The sequence below is a fragment of the Gadus morhua genome, chromosome 14 (assembly GCF_902167405.1).
Source record: "Gadus morhua chromosome 14, gadMor3.0, whole genome shotgun sequence".
Classification (NCBI taxonomy): domain Eukaryota; kingdom Metazoa; phylum Chordata; class Actinopteri; order Gadiformes; family Gadidae; genus Gadus; species Gadus morhua.
Window position 1 is genome coordinate 9640028 of NC_044061.1, and position 19855 is coordinate 9659882.

A 19855-nucleotide genomic window follows, 5' to 3' on the forward strand; every position below is an offset into this window, starting at 1 on the left:
CTAGGGTGCTCCTGTTGCAACCTGGACTCGCAACAGATATTTTCTGGCACATTAAGAAACCAATCTGGACCGATTCCTCGCTCTCCTATTGCCTCATGTCTGACGAAAGGACTACAAGGCTGAACATCCAACTTGGCAGCAATGTGCACTTGAACGAGTTGCACTAATGTACACTTCAACATCAAATCAACAACAATCGCCCTGCTTCATTTTGAGATCCGCCATGGGGTTTCAACCCAACTCTCTCTTCCAGGGAGCTCCCACATTGTATGACGGGGGTGGAGTCCTGCTCCACCTACCTGCTCTCTGAACGTGTCCTACTCCGACTGGCTATTGGGGAGAGGAGCGGGCGCACCACACCAGTCAGAGTTACCAACCTCTCCTCCACAAGGACGAGTCCCAACTGTGAGGCACCCAGCTGGAGGCTTCAGAGTGCCCGCCACTCTTTGCCTCACACACTTGGCAACTCTAGAGTTGGCCTCTTTTCAAGGATGTTGCTTTCGGATCCGATGCTGCTTGTGGCTTGAGGTTTCGGGCCTAACTATCCATCTAATGGGTACCTTTCAACACCCCTGCTCCGGCGGCTCTGAATCCCACACCCCCAGTGAGCTTAGGCCCAACTGTCCCTGGGAGACACTCTCTCCCGCCAACGTCCAGAGTGCCTAGAGCGGCCTCTGGCTAGCCGCTCGCCTAAGGGGCATTTCACAAGACCCCTGTGATCCTTCCTGCTGGTGGTGGGCCTACGAGACAGCACGGCCTTGCCACCTTGGGCTGAGCCTGGTGTCCATGTCCCGTGGGCCGCCAGGCTGCTTACAGTTTGCTATCACTGTGGTGTCTGACATCTTGAGAGGGCCCTTTTGGTAGCGTGTCTGCATGGATGATGTGAACAGCAGATTTTCTATGAGTGATCATAACGGTAATGTTGCACTGTCTGCTAGATTCTTGCATCGGTTGCACATTAGATTTAAACCCAGGTGGGTGCTATACACTGGTAGTGGGTGAGGTGTGATATCCCGTTCCGCCCATCGCAAAAACACCCACCGACACACACACCCACACACTCTCTCTCTCTCTCTCTCTCTCTCTCTCTCTCTCTCTCTCTCTCTCTCTCTCTCTCTCTCTCTCTCTCTCTCTCTCTCTCTCTCACTCAGCCTTGAAAAGCTCTATGTTAATGAAACCAATTATTAATTTGTATTACTGCATTAGTTTACAGTACAACAATTACCCTGTTTAGCAACACAAAACTTTGGCACTTTGTTGTCGTTGTAGTTTGGCATCATGACTAGTAGAGCAATCATGACTGAAGCACATTTATTGTTTCTAGAGCAATGCAAATACTGGACACTGGACACACCTCTATTGCTTAAAGACAATACTCAGGGTGAACTAACACCCAAGTAGGAAGTGACTAAGCAGAAAATGCCTTAGCAGTTCTGAGTGTTTCCCCAAGCTGGAAGGAGCTACAGCAAGTGATGCAGGCCATGCACAGTAAATCCTGCCTAGAAAAAAAAGGTCAAAAAATATATATCCATATGATATTTTTAGTTACCACGTGTTTGATCATATATTCTGCCGTGGGCTACGACATAATTTACTCAACCAGCAGACATATTCACAATCAAACAGGTGTTTCATACATAATCCATGTCTACCCTCACCAGAGCAGGCCAAGCCAACATCTGTGTGTGTGTGTGTGTGTGTGTGTGTGCGAATGCTTGTGTGTGTGGTCCTCGTGTGCGGTGCGTGTGTGCGTCCGGTGCGTGTGTGTGTGCGGTGTTTGTGTGCACGCCCATATGCGTGTTCTTAGTTTATTGGTGAATGCCTGTGTTAACTAGTAATTGTATGACTTATTCTGGCTTATTTCTTCCATTGCCAAAGTGCAGGGGAAATGATGAGGCCATCGATCTTGCTTTTTCCCCGCAGCTCGGACCTGTGGGAGTAACCTACGAGGGCCCAAAGGAGTCATAACATCGCCCAACTATCCGGTTCAATATGAGAACAACGCACACTGTGTGTGGGTCATTACCGCCCTAGATACGGGCAAGGTGAGTTTATCTTATTTATTCTGTGTTGCGCGACTCTTTGGCTCTTTCTTTTTACACACAAATCGGTCTGTGGTTTGTTCATATTGTATTCATGAATGGCTGGAGTTGTGAATACACCGGACCCCTTCTCCTGTGGTCCATCTGATTCAGCCGACATATTAGGAAATGCTTTTATCATATAATTATATTATTCAGTAAATAATATCGATGTGTCCTGCATAGATGTGGTCCTCTGGAGGATAAAATCAGTGACAAACATTTACAGATTTCTTTTTAAATCTGACAAATTAGTTGTTTCTTTGGTAAAAAAGAAAGCTATCGTAGACCATCCCGAAATTCATCACGTAAATTGACGCAGATATGCTCCTCAAGGCACCGGCAGTGATAATCGGATAATAGGACTTATTGCAGGTACAACGTCTTTGCTGCAAGGAGTCAGCAGCAAGCCATTAGAACTGCTCGTTACCCGTTTCTTTGACAGAGTTTGCGGGAAGACGGAGTAGATAGCAATTATTTCCATCTCATTTTACCTCATTAGAAGTTAGAAAGCAAGGTTTAGAACTTAAAAAATAACAACAGAAGGGGGTAAAAAAATAAATATTGCTCACATAAAACCCCCCTTTAAGGCCCCTTCAGAGCGATCCTACCACGCACATTTTCTTCAAAATATTGATTGAGATTCTCAGACCTCGTATGAGCATCAATCGCTATTCTTTTTTTCCCTTCCCTATTTTTGTCAAGGAAACTTTGTAGTTTAGTCATTGTTGTCTCGTTGTCGTGAATAATGTATGAGGCTCCCGCACAAGCTATGCTAATGTTCGGGTTCTCCGGCAGTCCTGGTCCTCCCCCTACCAATCCGCGACATGGCAAAATGTTCATGGTGTCACAACAGGTCACCGTCCTCCCTCTCCTTATAAGGATTGTTCATGGTGTCACAACAGGTCACCGTCCTCCCTCTCCTTATAAGGATTGTTCATGGTGTCACAACAGGTCACCGTCCTCCCTCTCCTTATAAGGATTGTTCATGGTGTCACAACAGGTCACCGTCCTCCCTCTCCTTATAAGGATTGTTCATGGTGTCACGACAGGTCACCGTCCTCCCTCTCCTTATAAGGATTGTTCATGGTGTCACAACAGGTCACCGTCCTCCCTCTCCTTATAAGGATTGTTCATGGTGTCACAACAGGTCACCGTCCTCCCTCTCCTTATAAGGATTGTTCGTGCCAATGCCTCTTCTTTTTTTTTGATGCCGATACTCATTGCCATTTTGAGAGGACCCAATCGAGTTGTAGCAACGTAAAATCCTGAATCCACACGTAACCTAGGCTTTGATTTGCAACGTGTGAGAAAAAGCTGTGGCTTCAAATACAATGTCGCTCCCCAATGACAAATCATTTTAAGATGAATTATTAAACAATGACCATAAAAGAAACAACATAATAACTAGCATTCAATTGCTCCTATACTTTAAAAATGGAGGTGGCCATTGCAAACTTATGTGCCGTTGTACAAGAAGAAATGGCTCATAATAATAATACTAATAATCAAAATAATACTGAAATTATCACATTGGATTTAAAATGGAAGGAAATAGACTTACCACACAACAACGATTTATTTTCCACTGTGATTCTGTCTTTCTCTCGTTCAACATCTCTCTTCCCCTCTCTCACCCTCTCTCTTTCCCTCTCTCACCCTCTCTCTTTCCCTCTCTCACCCTCTCTCTTTCCCTCTCTCACCCTCTCTCTTTCCCTCTCTCACCCTCTCTCTTTCCCTCTCTCACCCTCTCTCTCACCCTCTCTCTTTCCCTCTCTCACCCTCTCTCTTTCCCTCTCTCACCCTCTCTTTCCCTCTCTCACCCTCTCTCTTTCCCTCTCTCACCCTCTCTCTTTCCCTCTCTCACCCTCTCTCTTTCCCTCTCTCACCCTCTCTCTTTCCCTCTCTCACCCTCTCTCTTTCCCTCTCTCACCCTCTCTCTTTCCCTCTCTCACCCTCTCTTTCCCTCTCTCACCCTCTCTCTTTCCCTCTCTCACCCTCTCTCTTTCCCTCTCTCACCCTCTCTCTTTCCCTCTCTCACCCTCTCTCTTTCCCTCTCTCACCCTCTCTCTTTCCCTCTCTCACCCTCTCTCTTTCCCTCTCTCCCGCTTTCTTCCACCCTTTCTCCTTCTCACTCTCTGTCTCCATCCCTATCTTTGCATGTGTGTGTGCTTGTGTGTTTGGAAATACTTGAGTTTGGAGAGGGTTTTAAGACTGAGCTACATTGTGACAGATTATCAGCTCAGTACAGCTGCTGGCATTTGCTGAATGTCACTATCTACATAGACAGAGTGGGTGTAGGAGGGTGATATGTGATAAAACACAGACACAGCGGGGGGAGACAATAGTGTAGAATAGAATACAACAGAGTAGAATCTGTAGAAATCCATACGTAAAAATAAAAAGTTGCACATAATTTCATTATAAGACTGCGTGAGTAAGCGATATCTCATTTTGAGAGGAGGAAATGTTGGATCCGGCCCATAAATAATGAGGATGAAAACCACCTCTGTTTTTGAATGATTACTCCTGTGTCGTTTTGATATGCTAATACAGGCCAGGTTAATCTGGCTGCCAGGGTGTTCAACATCCGGCAAAAAAGGTTGTGGGTTCGATTCCCCAATGTCGGCGTCCTGAGGACATTAGCATACAAACAGTTTGTGACACTAAGATAACACTGTTTCATGTTGTTGCAGTGGGCTGTGTCCACAGCGAATGCACTCTTCACGATGCCTCTATTATGTAGCACACGTCACATCACACACACATCACACACACATACACACACACACGTGTGTGTGTGTGTGTGTGTGTGTGTGTGTGTGTGTGTGTGTGTGTCATGATCTTCACCATGCTCCGCTGATGTAGCACCCGTCACACTTCACCTCAAACAGATGCATCACACACACACACACACACACACACACACACACACACACACACACACACACACACACACACACACACACACACACACACACACACACACACACACACACGTATGTGTGTGTGTGTGTGTGTCATGATCTTCAACATGGCTCTGTAATCTTGATTTAATCCGTGCATACAGAGAGAAAGAGGCATGTGGTGTTAATTAAACAAACGGCCCATAACGAGGCACTGAGTCAAACCGCCAGTGAACACAGGCTGCGCCCAGCTGGAGAGAGACACGCTGGATAACAAAATGGTACGAATCCGGGAAAATAAAGAGTCACGTCAAATAAATACTCTGCGTTATAAAGAAGAATATTTTTCCGATCCATTCACCGCCTCTTGTCTCGCTCACCTATTGCTTTCATTCACACACCAAAAAAAAAGGAGAAAGAAGTTTGTTTTTGTAGTCTGGCTTTTTGTTTGCGTACATCAAATGTGTTTAATTAGCCATCAGAATGGTATTGGTTTTGCTGTGAATAAAAGAACAGCAAAATCAATATTGATAGCACTGGGCCTGACAGCCTGGTTTTATGATGCTATGTGTGAGTGTGTATGTGCATATTGTGTGTTTAATGCGTGTGCGTCCTTGCCTTGTTTGTGACTACAGGGATGTTGACTTTGAGTTTTCTATCTGTCAAGTTAATTGCTAACTGCCAACCTGGCTGAGGGAAAATGTTTTTATGGAGTGAAACAAAAAGTCACTAGAAGTAGGTGGATCCAAAGTGAGAGAAAAATTCCTTTAAAGGTCTCTCTAAAGGCAAATGTGCACTCCTATCAGACAGGGTAAAGTGGCTGTGTGTGTGTGTGTGTGTGTGTGTGTGTGTGTGTGTGTGTGTGTGTGTGTGTGTGTGTGTGTGTGTGTGTGTGTGTGTGTGTGTGTGTGTGTGTGTGTGTGTGTGTGTGTGTGCGCGCGTGATGATTTTGCCCATCGGTGTCAGGCTGATAATTCTTTTGTTTAAGTCTGAACCACGCCTGAATGATCCCTTACATACAACCTGAAACGCATCGTCACACACCCATTAGGTCGTTAATGATTGCTGTCTTTTGCCTGGAGAATGCATATTAGTTTGTGTGAGTGGGTGTGTCCGTGCCCACTTGTGTCTGTGTCAGTGTCATTGCCTGTGTGCCCGTGCCTATACGTGTGCGTTGGCATAATTATAATATTAGATATTAGCCTTTTTTATGACTGATCCCCCCCCCCCTCTCCCAATCCCTTCAATGCCCGCAGGACACATTCAATAAGACCCTATCAGATCCCACGTCCTTCCCTCTGATTCTAGGCTGCTGTTTAGAAGCCGTCTCATCAAGGCCTGGCTTAGCATCTCCAAAAACAAGCCTTAATGCCTCATCCACAGCAACCGCCGTCGCCTTATTGATCGTGAGGCTGTTTATACTGACAGCCTAATACCTAAGAGTCAGTGCATTATCATACGGCGTTAGCACCCAGGGAGCCTCTGCTTGCAGCGCCACGGGGGCCTTATGCTTCTCCTCCCTTGATGCCCCCCGGCATCCCGCTCTGTAATCCCCGGCACGTCAGCGAGCAGCCAGCCCCGCTTCTGCATCAACTGTTGAACCCTGAGGGTGGTGGTGGTGGTGGTGGTGGTATGCTAATTGGCTGAATTAGAAGGCCTACATTACAATCAAGGCGTGCTGACAAGCGCTGTTTGGTGGTCCAAGATCCCCTTTGCGCCCTTGTGTTACAATTACCAAATATGCACATGACCCATTAAAAGGAAAAAGGGAAAAAAAGGTTCTTGGAAGTTTTTGTGGGCTAACTTGGACTGATGTGATTAATATACAATCCGGCAATTAGATGTTCCATTACTGAAACGCTGAAAATGATCCAATATACATAAAAAGCCACTTCGGCTTCATAGCTGAAACAGACATGCATGAGTAAAACACAGATTAAATAACAATTAGCGGTTGGGCTGATGCAGAGTCTCTCTGTAGCTAGGTTAATTAGATCACTGTCTTAATACGGTGCTGCTGGCTGTGGTGTCTGTGGATGCTGGCAGGGCTAAATAACGGCTTGGCTTCGTCTGTACACCGATTCTCTCCGTGATATATTGTATTGTTGCTCCCTACCGCCTATCTCGGCACACGAGGACATATTAGTCCTTCACTCTTCCCATGTATCTTATTATTGGATCTCTGTTATTTAGGGTGCTGTGTGTGGGTGTTAACACACGCCCCGTGTGTGTGTGTGTGTGTGTGTGTGTGTGTGTGTGTGTGTGTGTGTGTGTGTGTGTGTGTGTGTGTGTGTGTGCATGTGTGCGTATACACGTGTACGTGTGAGCTTGGAATCATTTGGCCCATCGCTGTCTGTCAGTTTTCACATTATTCATCTTTTTCGCACAGAATCCCCATCAGTGAACGGAACAGCGCAGTGATTGCAACGCTTCACACGTGGGCCTGTGTGTGTTTCCTGCGTGCTTCACACCACGCGGTTGAATCCATTTTATCGATCATCCACGGCTCGGAGACCCTCTGTAAAGGAACCACTTTGTCGGAAAAAGCACGACGGTATTCCCCGCCATTATCCCCAAAACTCTACAACAGGTCAACAGCCGCCGCAAGGTGACGGCGAGGGGGCCGTAATGCGTCCGCAGGGGAGTCGTTTCAGCCAGGAGCAGCCGCTCGCTAGCTTGTGTGAACTAGTCACCGCCCTCTCCCCCATCCCCTCTCCCCACCCACACATACACACACAAACACACACACACACACAAGCGACCCATCTGGGTCGTTGCCGTGCCCCCCCTGTCCTGGAGCCAAGTCTTGCTGCTGTGAGCTCTGGCGACAGACAGATTTATAGCTACTTTATTTATCCCATTGGGAAATTTAGTTGTCACTGCAGCAACAAATGGGAAAATACAATACAGAGGCAGGGGGGAGTGCGAAGGAGTGGGAGATAGAGATGGGGGGACGGGGACGGAAGGGGGCTAAAATAAAGGAGGGATTAACAGAGAAAGATGATAAGAGGTCGGATTTCACCTTCAATTATGATCGCAGGAGGGAGGGAGGGAGGGAGGGAGGGAGGGAGGGAGAGAGAGAGAGAGAGAGAGAGAGAGAGAGAGAATGAGAGAGAATGAGAGAGAGAGAGAGAGGCCTTTAACTATGATTTCATCGTCTTCATGTCTTCACAACACTGAGCACCACACCGACAACTGTTTATAACCTTTCGCACCACAGTTAACGTTAACAAAGACATGTTTTAGTTATTCTTGAAATAATAGCAATTGTGCAAAATAGAATGGAATTGTAAAAGATAAAACAAAATCCAAGTTATTTAACAGACCGCATTATATCAACATTGCGGGGAAAGAACACTTTTTATTGGGTAGATATTTTGTAGCCTTGCCCTTTGTCATGCAGCGGTGACAGAAACATTTGCTATCGCTGTGGGATTCAGTGCATTATAAATATCGTTTATATGGCTCTGCTGAGCTGCACTGACCTGCAAAAGTGCTTCTGAAATTGTTATTAGATTGACAACGCAAAGCCCCAGAGAACTGTACAACAAGATAAGAAAAAAGGAATTTGTCACTTGCAACCGGTACTCTAATCAAATTCGGTAAGTTAGTTGGGGGTTATATTGATTACCCTCCAATCATTGGAACATCATTTTATAATAGTTCTCTGTAATGGATTAGATTTAGCAAATTCCTTTACCTTGCACAGAGGTGTAATGGTGTGGACTGTTTTCAAGCCATCTCAGTGCATTCTATTTAAGTTCACATGGCTGACTGGCTGAACGTAATCTATTGGAAAATGGCCCTCAGCCTGTCAATGCCGCAGCTTACTAGTGGCTCAAAAAAAAAGATATATTATAAAATAAATAATAGTTTCTAACTTACAAGACAGATTTTGTGTCGTTTTTAGTATAGCAGGACAAAGGGGCAGTTCCTTACATGGCTTCAACTTCAGCATAATCGTCTTTTCAGGACTCATTTTTTCAGGACTCATTTAAAGCACGAGTCCATTAGCGGGCCTATGACAGCCAACATAAAGCCCCTTCAACAGCTGTCATGGTGATATATTAGGCTAGAGCTTGTAGGAGAATGCATACATTGTATATACACATCGCTATCACTCCCTCTGCTCATTATGTCGGCCAATTTCTGACGTGAACAAACTCTGTCGGGAGCTGTCATGGTCTTTCGTCAATAATACTGGTGGCACGTCAAAGTGTGGTTTGTTCAAACTTGCAATATAAATATTAAGGGCTATTGCGTCAATATTAAGGAACTGGGATGTATCGCGCGGAACTGTCACAGACTCTCGTTTCATTACAGCTTCATTATGTGAATTGATAATTCATCGATTTAGCTAGTTCATTCAATCATTGCTCTAAGCGTTTGCAATTATACAGCATGTGTGCAAACAGGGAGGGGGGGTCCGTTCTAGCGAAGTTGTGTTTGCAACTCTTGAAATAATGGTTCCACCCTCAATCCCTCATATAATTATGATGATGGTGTGTCTGTGTGTCTGCGTGTGCGCGTGCATGGGCGTCAGTGCACGCGTGGGCGTGTGTGTGTGTGTGTTTTTGTGTGTGTGTGTGTGTGTGTCAATGGGCTTATTGAGTGGGCGTTCTAACCTTCACCCTGGGATCAATCAAACCAGACCTCACCCTGAAGGGCATTGAAGACCGGCATGGATCCACCCGGATCCCCATGTGGAAATCAAATGGAAACACACCTTCTTCATTCACCTACGTCTATGTGCATCTTTAAAGTATAACTCTGTTGCTATTGCATTCGGAAAAAGAAAAATCCGAAAAAATGAAAGAAATCCTTCAACAACCGGTGTTTCCGTGTCAGCCAATGGATCCTTGGCGTGCCTCGATCGATGGCGCTGACTGATTGACAGATGAACGGAGCGGAGCGTAACCTTCTCTGAGTTTCTCTTTTTAAAGACTTTGCTGAATGAAATGCCTTGTAGCGGCTTTGGATGGCATCAAAGTGTCGATGATGTTTATGGCGCGCCATAAAGTTGAGCCGGCCTCCAAAACAGCCCTCTCCAATGGCTGTTTCAGAGGGGAAGACAGACCCTTGAGAAATAAGCACAGCATCGGGAGGAGAATTCTGCTGTGTGTGTGAGTGTGCGTGTGTTTCTGTGGGGGGGGAAGGATTCCACGTGTCGCGTCTTCATGTCGAAGAGTTGTATTTTTGGTGATTTATTTTGTTGTTAAAAGCCATTTGGATGAAAGCTAAATGGATGTACAACAGCACATCTCGCCTTAATCGAGTGCATGTGGAAGCGAGATTGTTAGTGAAGGCCTCCCCTTGCCAGTCTGGGTGTAAAACAATACTGGAGGCCATGGAGCATATCAAAAAGCTTTCACTGCTGGGAATGCTCAGGGGCATGCACGCTCTCAAACCATAGTTGTGTAATTATTAAGCTTACTTCATACTAAAACAAGACTTTCACAAGACCGCAGCAATCCCAATCATTTGCATAACAAAGAATGCATTGCAGAGAAGAACGTGGATGGCATGTTGTAATTATGAGTGCAGCTATACAGCTATGAATTTGATCATTTGTTAGTTTTCGATACAAATCCTTTAACAGGCCAAGGGGTCGTTCAAACGGGGATATATTCATTGTTTATCTGTTGGCAGTCTGTCGGTTCTCGAAAAACACTTGAATAGATGTTGCATCTCATACATTGTTGCGCGTACCTTCCTCACTCCGTCACTTCGGACATACGGGCAAGTACCCTGTGACGGTCGGACCATGATATGTCTGGAAAATGAAATAGACTTCCCCTGATAACAAACCAATATTGGAAGTGGAAATGTTACTCAAAAAAGTACATGAAATATGAGCCTTTCAGATAGCCTTATTGATATATGTATTTGTCATAGATGTATAGAAGCTCAGCGATATCCTTATAGCTTCTCAAACACCCTCAGAGATGAGGATACACTGTTTCCATTCTTATGATGGTTTCTCTGTTTGGAGACATTCCCTCCCCGACACATTGTGGGGAACAGAGTGTCTCACAGCAATGAGACATGATCAATTCTTAATTATCCAAGAAGTGTGGGATCGCTCCATGCGTCCGTGTCAGAATACGCTGTCCTTCTGTGTGATATTCAAATCCCATTGTGTTCAACAGTTCGATGGATATAATGGATTTCAGGCCTGGCTTTCCTCAGGGTGTGAGACAGACGCTGCATGGGATGTATCGGAGGCATGGATCCACGTGTCTTGAGGGTCTTGAGTGAGAAAAGCAGTTTTCGCTGGATAGATGGCAGCATGATTCGTCACCTACAGGCCTTGTGTGTATGCTTGTGTGTGTGTATATGGGTGTGTTTGTTTCAGCTCTGTTTCGTTTCATAATGGTCTTTTCAGCAATTACTCCATCGCACTTCCGCAAAGTGATCGCTAATCGTTTAACCCTGAGGTTAAACAAAAAATAAGCATGAATAAATGTACTGCAGAATACTTAAATATAATAATCAGTATTTGCATCTTCTTAAAGGTGCAGTTTGTAGAATTGAGTGGCACGTTGCGGAACGGACATGGCAGAAATGAAATCTAATATTCATTATATGTTTTAATAAGAGTTAAATCCCATGAATATAATAACTACTGTGCTGTGTATTTGTTTCTTCAGAATGACCCATTTATAGCTACATTAGGGTGCTGATCTTCTCCTACGTAGCCCGTCATGTTGCATTGCCATGTTTCTACAGTAGCCCCGGACACGCAAACGGCTCTAGAGAAGACAGGTGTCAAAGGCCATCGTAGCTGTCTTTGAAAGAGGAAGGGTGAGGGAGGGGAATTCAGAGGCTTGCCATCGACAACCTCACAGATAGATGCCACTAAATCCTACACACTGCACCATCAGCCCTGCCCACGTATGTGTGTCCACATGGGTCCGGAGTTCATGTTTCCCTTTGTGACTGGTGGCTCGCCCGGGGTCTGCAGGTGATCAAGCTGGCCTTTGCGGAGTTTGACCTGGAGAGAGGCTACGACACGCTGACCGTCGGGGACGGAGGGAAGATAGGGGACACACGGAGGGTGCTGTACGTGTAAGTAGCATCGTCGTCACCAGCATCATAATCATGTGGTAAATGGTAAGGGTTGATGGACTGCATTTATATAGCGCTTTTATCCAACGGTTTTACAATATTGCTTAACATTCACCCATTCACGCACACCAATCATTCATCCCCATTCATTCAAACCATGCAAGGCGAAAGCCAGCGCGTTGGGAGCAGTTAGGTTTAGATGCCTAGCTCAGGGACACCTCGACACTCACACAGCTAGGAGGAGCCGGGGATCGAACTAGCAACCTTGCGGTTACCAGCCAACCCTCACTACCCCCTACTGCTGCCCCCTGTGCGGCGATCGTCATCTTCAGCATCCTCATCCTCACATCCTCACATCATATTAATCCTTGCCGCCGTCTTTTGGCTCATCACCTTCATCATCCTCCTCACAGCCATCGTCTCCCTCATCCTTACCCTCACCGTCGTCGTCGTCGCCTACACCATCCTCTAAACAACTACGGCGCTGTTCCCCTATTTCTAGACTGACGGGCTCCAGTGTTCCTGACCTCATCGTCAGCCTGTCCAATCAGATGTGGCTACATCTTCAGTCGGATGACACCATCGGATCACAGGGATTCAAGGCTGTCTATGAAGGTAATGCCTTTTTATATTGTGAGGGTGGCCGTGCACGTGCTTGCACGCACGCACACACACACACGCAACCGTGCGCACACATACACACACACACACACACACACACACACACACTATACACACAGGATATAAAAAAAGAATTAGGGCTTAATCAGGTGATTGGGTTATCTGATTATGCATTAATGTGTCAGACACATATGGAGAGAGAGAGAGTGAGAGAGAGAGAGGGAGAAAGAGAGAGAGAGAGAAAATTCAGGGAAATAAAAAAATTAAATGGGAGACAGGGAGACAAGCTAAAAGGATAAAACAATGATTATTGAAATGAGGGGAAAGATAAAGTGCTGTATGGGAGAGCACAGGGACCAGAAGAGACAGCGGTGTTGACATAGACGTGATGCAGACATGCTTTGGATCTACCTTGGGTCGATTGATGAAGTGATTTTTCTATAGTGTCTGGGCTAAGAATGGCTATGTGCCAGCTTTATAGATTGGTTACCATGGTAATGCACACAGGCACAAATTGCAAATTGTTATTTGTCATGCCATGTAAGAAAATGGAAATGTTCTATTTTTTAGGCTATTTCGTTTATAACGGTAGTAATGTTTAATAACACGTTTGTATTATTCATTACTACAATGGCAGATACATATTGGCTTATGTATTGACCTGAAGTCAATCAGTCAATCAATCTAAAAAAATATGATAACATGACAGTGCCAATTGGAACTTCTGAGTGTTATAAAATAGCTTTTAATAATCTTGGAGGAACCACCAGAAGGACAAATATACAACGAGAAATATTATATATTATATGTATACATTCTGTGAATGTATATATGTATATACACTGGGTTCTGCTGTGGGTTGGGTGTGGGTTAGGTGTAAGGCATCGGTCTAAACACAGAGCTAACTGGTCTGGTGACAGTTAATAATCTCCATGTAATACTCGCTTCAATGACTCATGCTCCAAGCTCCCAGCCCTTCAATGCTGTATTGGATGCTCAGATCTATATTTGGGTCTACTGGTTGGGCTGAATGACAAATGGACCAAACCAAGGTACCTCATATTGGACATCACCGATTCCCTAATTGATGGCAAGCAACAAGCAACAAGGCTGATATTGAAACACCTTAGTGTGTGAGCTTTTTCACAATATCTTTCATTTGCACCTCTGGCAACCAATAAATGGCAGCCCCCCTTCCCCCCCTGAGATTGGAAGTTGGCACATGCCGTGATTGGTTGCTCTCTGAATGGAGGATACTTCTCCAACTGACTGAGAGTCAGCAGCTGGTCTTCTTGGTGCTCATACAGAACATCTGGAGGGGTGGAGTGCATCCAAGATGGCAGCCATATTTATGTATTAATGGACTGTGAAGTCATTCACGTTTGTAGGTTCTTTCTTGTCGGGCCTGGCTCTCAACAACGTTGTGCTGAAGCGAGCCAGCTGTATCCACTCTATCTGGAAGTCTCCATTCAATGCCGGTACATTTGCTCCGTTTCTTATTCCATTGGTGCCTGAATAAGACTGTAAAGCTCCGAACTAAATGAGTGGACGGACAACGCGTGGCGTCGCGGTTGTGCTGAGTGGTGCCCGGTGATCCGTCATGGGGATGTGGCTGGATTCAGCGTGAGGGATGACCATCCTGTGTCCGGCCGCACCTCCACATCCCACCAGGATGGGTCTCCTTCCTCAGGCGGTTAAAGCGCTGACAGCATCAAAGACAACAGACCGTGGTCCCTGAACTTGGTCCAGAATCAATGTCTTAACCCGATTACCTTTCAAGACCCAATTACACAAATGGGAGAACATCAGTTCCATCATGGAGGCAGTACAGGAAAAAGGAGTTTCCCGGGCAAAGAAATGGAGATGTACCTGCTGTTACTGCTGAAGTGTATCACTTCTAGTCTAGACAGCCTATTCCTATCACTGGGTTGTGCCTCTATGGGGCTGCACTGGAACACACTGCAACACAACTCAAACACCTTTGGTCAATTTCAGTGCGACTTGGCTACCTCACAGCCATGATCCTTCGACCTATCAGTGAACTGCTCATGAGTCTATTCCATTTCGCTCAGCATTCTTTTAGTGGAACATGCCTTGACAGCTTAAATTATTGCAAATCTCCACCCAGTGAAATTATGTATATGCATCGATAAATTATTCTTCTAACCCTAACCCTGATTTAGATTCAGCGGCTGTGCACAATTCTCATTGGGCAAAATGTATAAATGGATTTGGGCAAAGAATAGTGAGAGGGTAAAACAAGCACATCACTGTGGAGTGAATACAAAGGAGGACAGCCGAGAACCAGTTACTTCTGTAATGACAGGTTTACCGGGGAGGGGGGGCAAGTTATTTGAAATCCATTCGTACACCCTTCATCTGTGTGACAAGCAGCTACAGGCTACACACTTCACACTACAACACTTATACACCCCCGAGACACACACACACGATGTGGCACCCACAATCCTGTAATAGCATGGATGCTTAACCCCACAAGCACAACGCAATACATGGAGCAGTGCCCGCGCACGCACACATACGCATGTGCGCACACACGCACATACACACACACACACACACAAATGGACTCATGCACACACACACACACGCACACATGCACAAACACACACATACACAAATACAAACACACGCTTACATGCACATGTATACACATGCACAACGCTGCCTGACCTTGCACAATAAAGAAAATTACATACTTGAGATTTGATGTCAGCTTTGAAAACAAAAATTCAAGGAGAAATGGACAAAATAAAGAGAAAGAGACAGTAGAGGGAGGAGGCGATATTTGAAAAGAACTAAGCCCTAAGAGGTGTAATAGGAGAGAAGGAAGAGAAGGAGAAACACAACGTCGGACGTTGAGAGATGGTGAACTTTTGGTCCCAGTATTTCTGGCCCAGCTGCATGGAAGAATAAAAAAGAATTCACAGAGAACAACAGAAGAAAGACAGAGGGAAGCACAACCCTGTGGTGAGGCAGTCTTCTCATGGGATATTCATGCTGATTATGCAGCCGTATTTCACCCGTATTTAATATAGGCATGTACATTTAAACGGAACCAGGGATGAATTGCAAAGGGGGGGGGGGGGGGGGGGGGTATACAGATAAATAATTAAACATACAAGATGTGAGAAAAACACATGACAGAAATAACACACAACGCATAACAAACATGATGAAGCATATGTGTGTGTGTTTGTGTGTGTGTGTGTGTGTTTGTGTATGTGTTTGTGTGTGTGTGTGTGAGGCACATGTAATGGCCTGCCATGCGTGTCCCAGCGTTGATTGTAGGCCTGGCCTCCGTGTGGTTCCACGTCCGCTTGCGTTCCGCATGGGCACACAAACAGGTTCTCTAAAACTGGACCTCCTGCTGTGTGCATTCACAGGAAAAGCAATACACCCCGACCGTTGCTGTGTTGGTTTGGATTCTGCAAAGGACAATAATGTAATGCTTTGCATACACCCACCAGTCTTTATATATAGCCGCATTCAACTCAACCGACCCCGGCAGTAGAAAACAAATAAAACCCCCGCTTTGACTGTATACGGCCGCCGCCTCTGTGTGTGTTGGCAGCGCTACAAGGCCGGTGTTATTTGTGCGTTCCAGAGATCGAGCGGGGCGGCTGCGGGGACCCCGGGGTGCCGGCGTTCGGACGCCGCAGCGGAGATCGCTTCCTGCACGGCGACGAGCTGAAGTTCTCCTGCCAGGCGGCGTTTGAACTGGTGGGGGAGCGCAGCATCACGTGCCAGCACAACAATCAGTGGTCAGGCAACAAGCCAAGCTGCGTCTGTAAGTAGCGAGAGGGCCTTTTCTCCGGGCTTTCTCGTCACACTTTCTTTCGTTCCCCCCCTTCTTTATTCTCGGTGTTTATTATTTGGTCATTTCCTCGGTTGATTTGTTCTTTCTTCCTTCGGTCCTTTCTTTGTTTCCTGACCTTTTTATTGCCGTCCTTCTTTGTTTCTTGACTTTTTTATTGCCTTCTTTCTTTGTTTCTTCGACTCTTTTCCTTTGTTTCTTTAGCCCTCGTTTCTGTAGCCTTTGTTTGTTTTCTTTCTTCTCTTTTCTCTTTCTTTCTTTCTTTCTTTCTTTCTTTCTTTCTTTCTTTCTTTCTTTCTTTCTTTCTTTCTTTCTTTCTTTCTTTCTTTCTTTCTTTCTTTCTTTCTTTCTTTCTTTCATCCTTTCATTCACCTTCCAGTCACTGTTCCTTAAATATATTCAGCACACCTATACATTGCTAACTCGTAAATAATGTTGTTCTTTTTTCCTTTTGTAGTTTCGTGCTTCTTCAACTTCACCTCTGCGTCAGGTACCATCCTGTCCCCCAACTACCCCGAGGAGTACGGCAATAACCTCAACTGCGTGTGGCTCATCATCTCTGAGCCGGGCAGCCGCATCCACCTCCTGTTCTCCGACTTTGAGCTGGAGCCCCAGTTCGACTGGCTGGTGGTGAAGGACGAAGGTAAGCTTTGTTTGTCTCATCTCTCATTGTAAGGGACAGCTTGATCGTACAAACTATTTGGAGTGTAAAAATAGAAAAAATGATTCTTGTCCTTGTTCTTGTTATTGTTTGTCTTTAAGTGCAATTGATTCAAGACATTGATGGCAATAACCCAACAGTGATGTTTTGGCAAAACAAGTGATTTTGTTTTTATTTGTTTGTGTTTTTAGTGACACATTTTAAGTGTTCAAAAATATGTATTTAATGGATTTTTGCAGACTAGAGAGTCTGGTTATCATTTGATTGTGCCTCATAGTTTTTTTCTTTATATCGTCAAGCACCTTTAACACAGACAAATATGCCTGCTGTGTGCAATAAACGCTATTGATTCCAGCTGGCTTGACAAAGTCATCTTTTGACTTGCTATCCAAGATAAATGTGTGGGTTGATTGGCTGAGAGTGCAAACAATTTTTCAAGTCAAGGCCCATTCCAAATTACTTTCGAAAATTGCAAATCAATTAATGGGGTTGCTGTCATTGAAATATACTGCTTTACAATGTCTTGGATTCTGTTGATCTCGTTTGTCCAGACATGTTGATGACTTGAATCTATTCATCAAAGCGATGCACACATATAGATATACAGTATATACATCACTTCTCCCTTGAGAGAGAGAGAGAGAGAGAGAGAGAGAGAGAGAGAGAGAGAGAGAGAGAGAGAGAGAGAGAGAGAGAGAGAGAGAGAGAGAGAGAGAGAGAGAGAGAGAGAGAGAGAGAGAGAGAGAGAGAGAGAGAGAGAGAGAGAGAGACCTCTTATGTCTCCCTCCCCTCTTCTGTGTCAGGTCTTTCAGAGCCAACCACATTTGGAACATTCTCTGGCAAAGATGTTCCGTCCCAGATCGCCTCTAATGGACACATCATGAGGTTGGAGTTCCAGTCCGACCACTCTAATACTGGGAAAGGCTTCAACATCAGCTACACCAGTATGTATCATTTTGTGTGTTTTGTGTGTGTGCGTGAGAAACTGATTGGAACTTATTCAATTGCTGACAGTCTCATTCATTTATGTCATGTTGATGCAGTACATTCATTTGACAGATATACTCATTGTAGGGATTCTAATAATTCCTTTTTTACTTAAGAAATTCCACACTCACATTTCTTTTCACCCGTAATACCATTATTCTTGGGATTATAGTACATCATTTCCAAAACATGTTCCCTTTATCATTGTGTAAACGCACACAATTTGCATATTTTCCCCATCTTAATGATTCAAGTCTGACAATAATTACAAAATGGCAGTGTGCAAATGGCCATGTGGCCAAGGAAAAACAGAGAGGTTTAATTCCCATTCCCATTGTGGCATGTAGACATGTAGCATGCTAGTAGGCTAGCATAACAATCAAGCTTTGTTTGCATGTGTCCCCGCTTGACTGCTTATTCGGTCTTGGCTATGCCTGTCCAGGCGCTGCTGTGGTTGTGTCTCTCATTCTCGCCTAGCTTCTCCCAACGCAGGGATTAACCCAGAGAGCTGTTTAAATGGTTCCACCTGAGCCGTGATACTCTTTCATTTGAGTCTCTCTTCCATGCAGCCATGTTCTTTGCACCCTTTATTCCCACAAGAATCAGTCTCTTGTTCTCCTCTGCAAGTCAACATTTTTCAAGCGAACATGCCAGATGAAGCTCCTCATCTCTGGAGGAATCACATATTTAGTGAAAGGCTCATGTTAATTCAACCGAGATTTGTTGGCATTTAATGAATACCGCACCGCAGTGAACTTGTTGAACTGTTTACTTCCACAGAATCTTCAATAAAATGATTATCTTCTATGTATTCGTATACTGTTTTATAACTAGAATACACACAGGAAGACAGTGTACATTGGGGTTCAAACCCAGAACTCTTTTGGCTCTTAAACAATATATATTTACAAACATATTATTTCCTGTGGACATTATTTGTTTAACTTGATTACACTTTTCAATGACACATTGATTCCATATTAAAAATGTATACCATTTGTTGCATGTGTCTGCAGATAATTGGCCTATCATAATGTAATCACCCTTTTTTGATCCCACTATCAACATTTTTAAAAAGCCTTCTTGACAACTTCAGGTAGACACCATTTTTTATTTAGGGGCCGAGCTCAATTGCTGTTCAGGCTTTCGCTCTCTTGCCCAAGGCACTTACCATAATTTGATTTAAAGCAGAATGTGTAGGCAGAATGTTAGATTGACATTACCCGGGAGCTGTTCCATGGAACGTGCGTTTAACCTATATAGGGCAATTTGTGTCCATATTTACTTTGTTTCTTATGTTTTTCAAACTGGAACAGTATCAATCCGTATCACTGCTAACTACCCCTTCTAAATCATCGTATTTGCATCTAAAGTAAGTTGTTTTAAGGTTTGGTTTTCCTTCAAAAGGGTAAACATCGTTTATCTGGTGAGACTCTAGTCTGCATTGGGACCCTGGCACCCAGACATCCACGTTCTTTAATTTGGCCTATTAACATTTAATGCATAAATGAATTTAGATGTTGCGTTGCTGCAGGCACACTCTTTGCTTCATACAGCGCTGCAAATCTGTAAACAGGAGGTAGGGATGAGCAGAGCAGCAACTATAGCGCTGTGTTGAAAGAGAAATTGGGACTGAAAAACATACGGTCTCAATGGCTAAAAATGGTTTTATAAGAACGGGCGGCGGTTTGTT

General features: G+C 44.7%; 1 protein-coding gene across 1 annotated transcript in view; it reads left to right on the forward strand.

The window, feature by feature from the left end:
* Nucleotides 1-269: 269 nt before the first annotated feature.
* LOC115558918 (CUB and sushi domain-containing protein 1) overlaps nt 270-19855 on the forward strand; it is a 116366-nt gene continuing 96780 nt past the window's right edge. Inside the window, exons 1-7 of the mRNA XM_030377469.1 lie at nt 270-405; nt 1924-2045; nt 11952-12055; nt 12558-12670; nt 16305-16487; nt 16972-17157; nt 17979-18119. Of these exons, the coding sequence (XP_030233329.1) occupies nt 270-405; nt 1924-2045; nt 11952-12055; nt 12558-12670; nt 16305-16487; nt 16972-17157; nt 17979-18119 (985 nt within the window). The remainder of the gene's footprint in view (nt 406-1923; nt 2046-11951; nt 12056-12557; nt 12671-16304; nt 16488-16971; nt 17158-17978; nt 18120-19855) is intronic.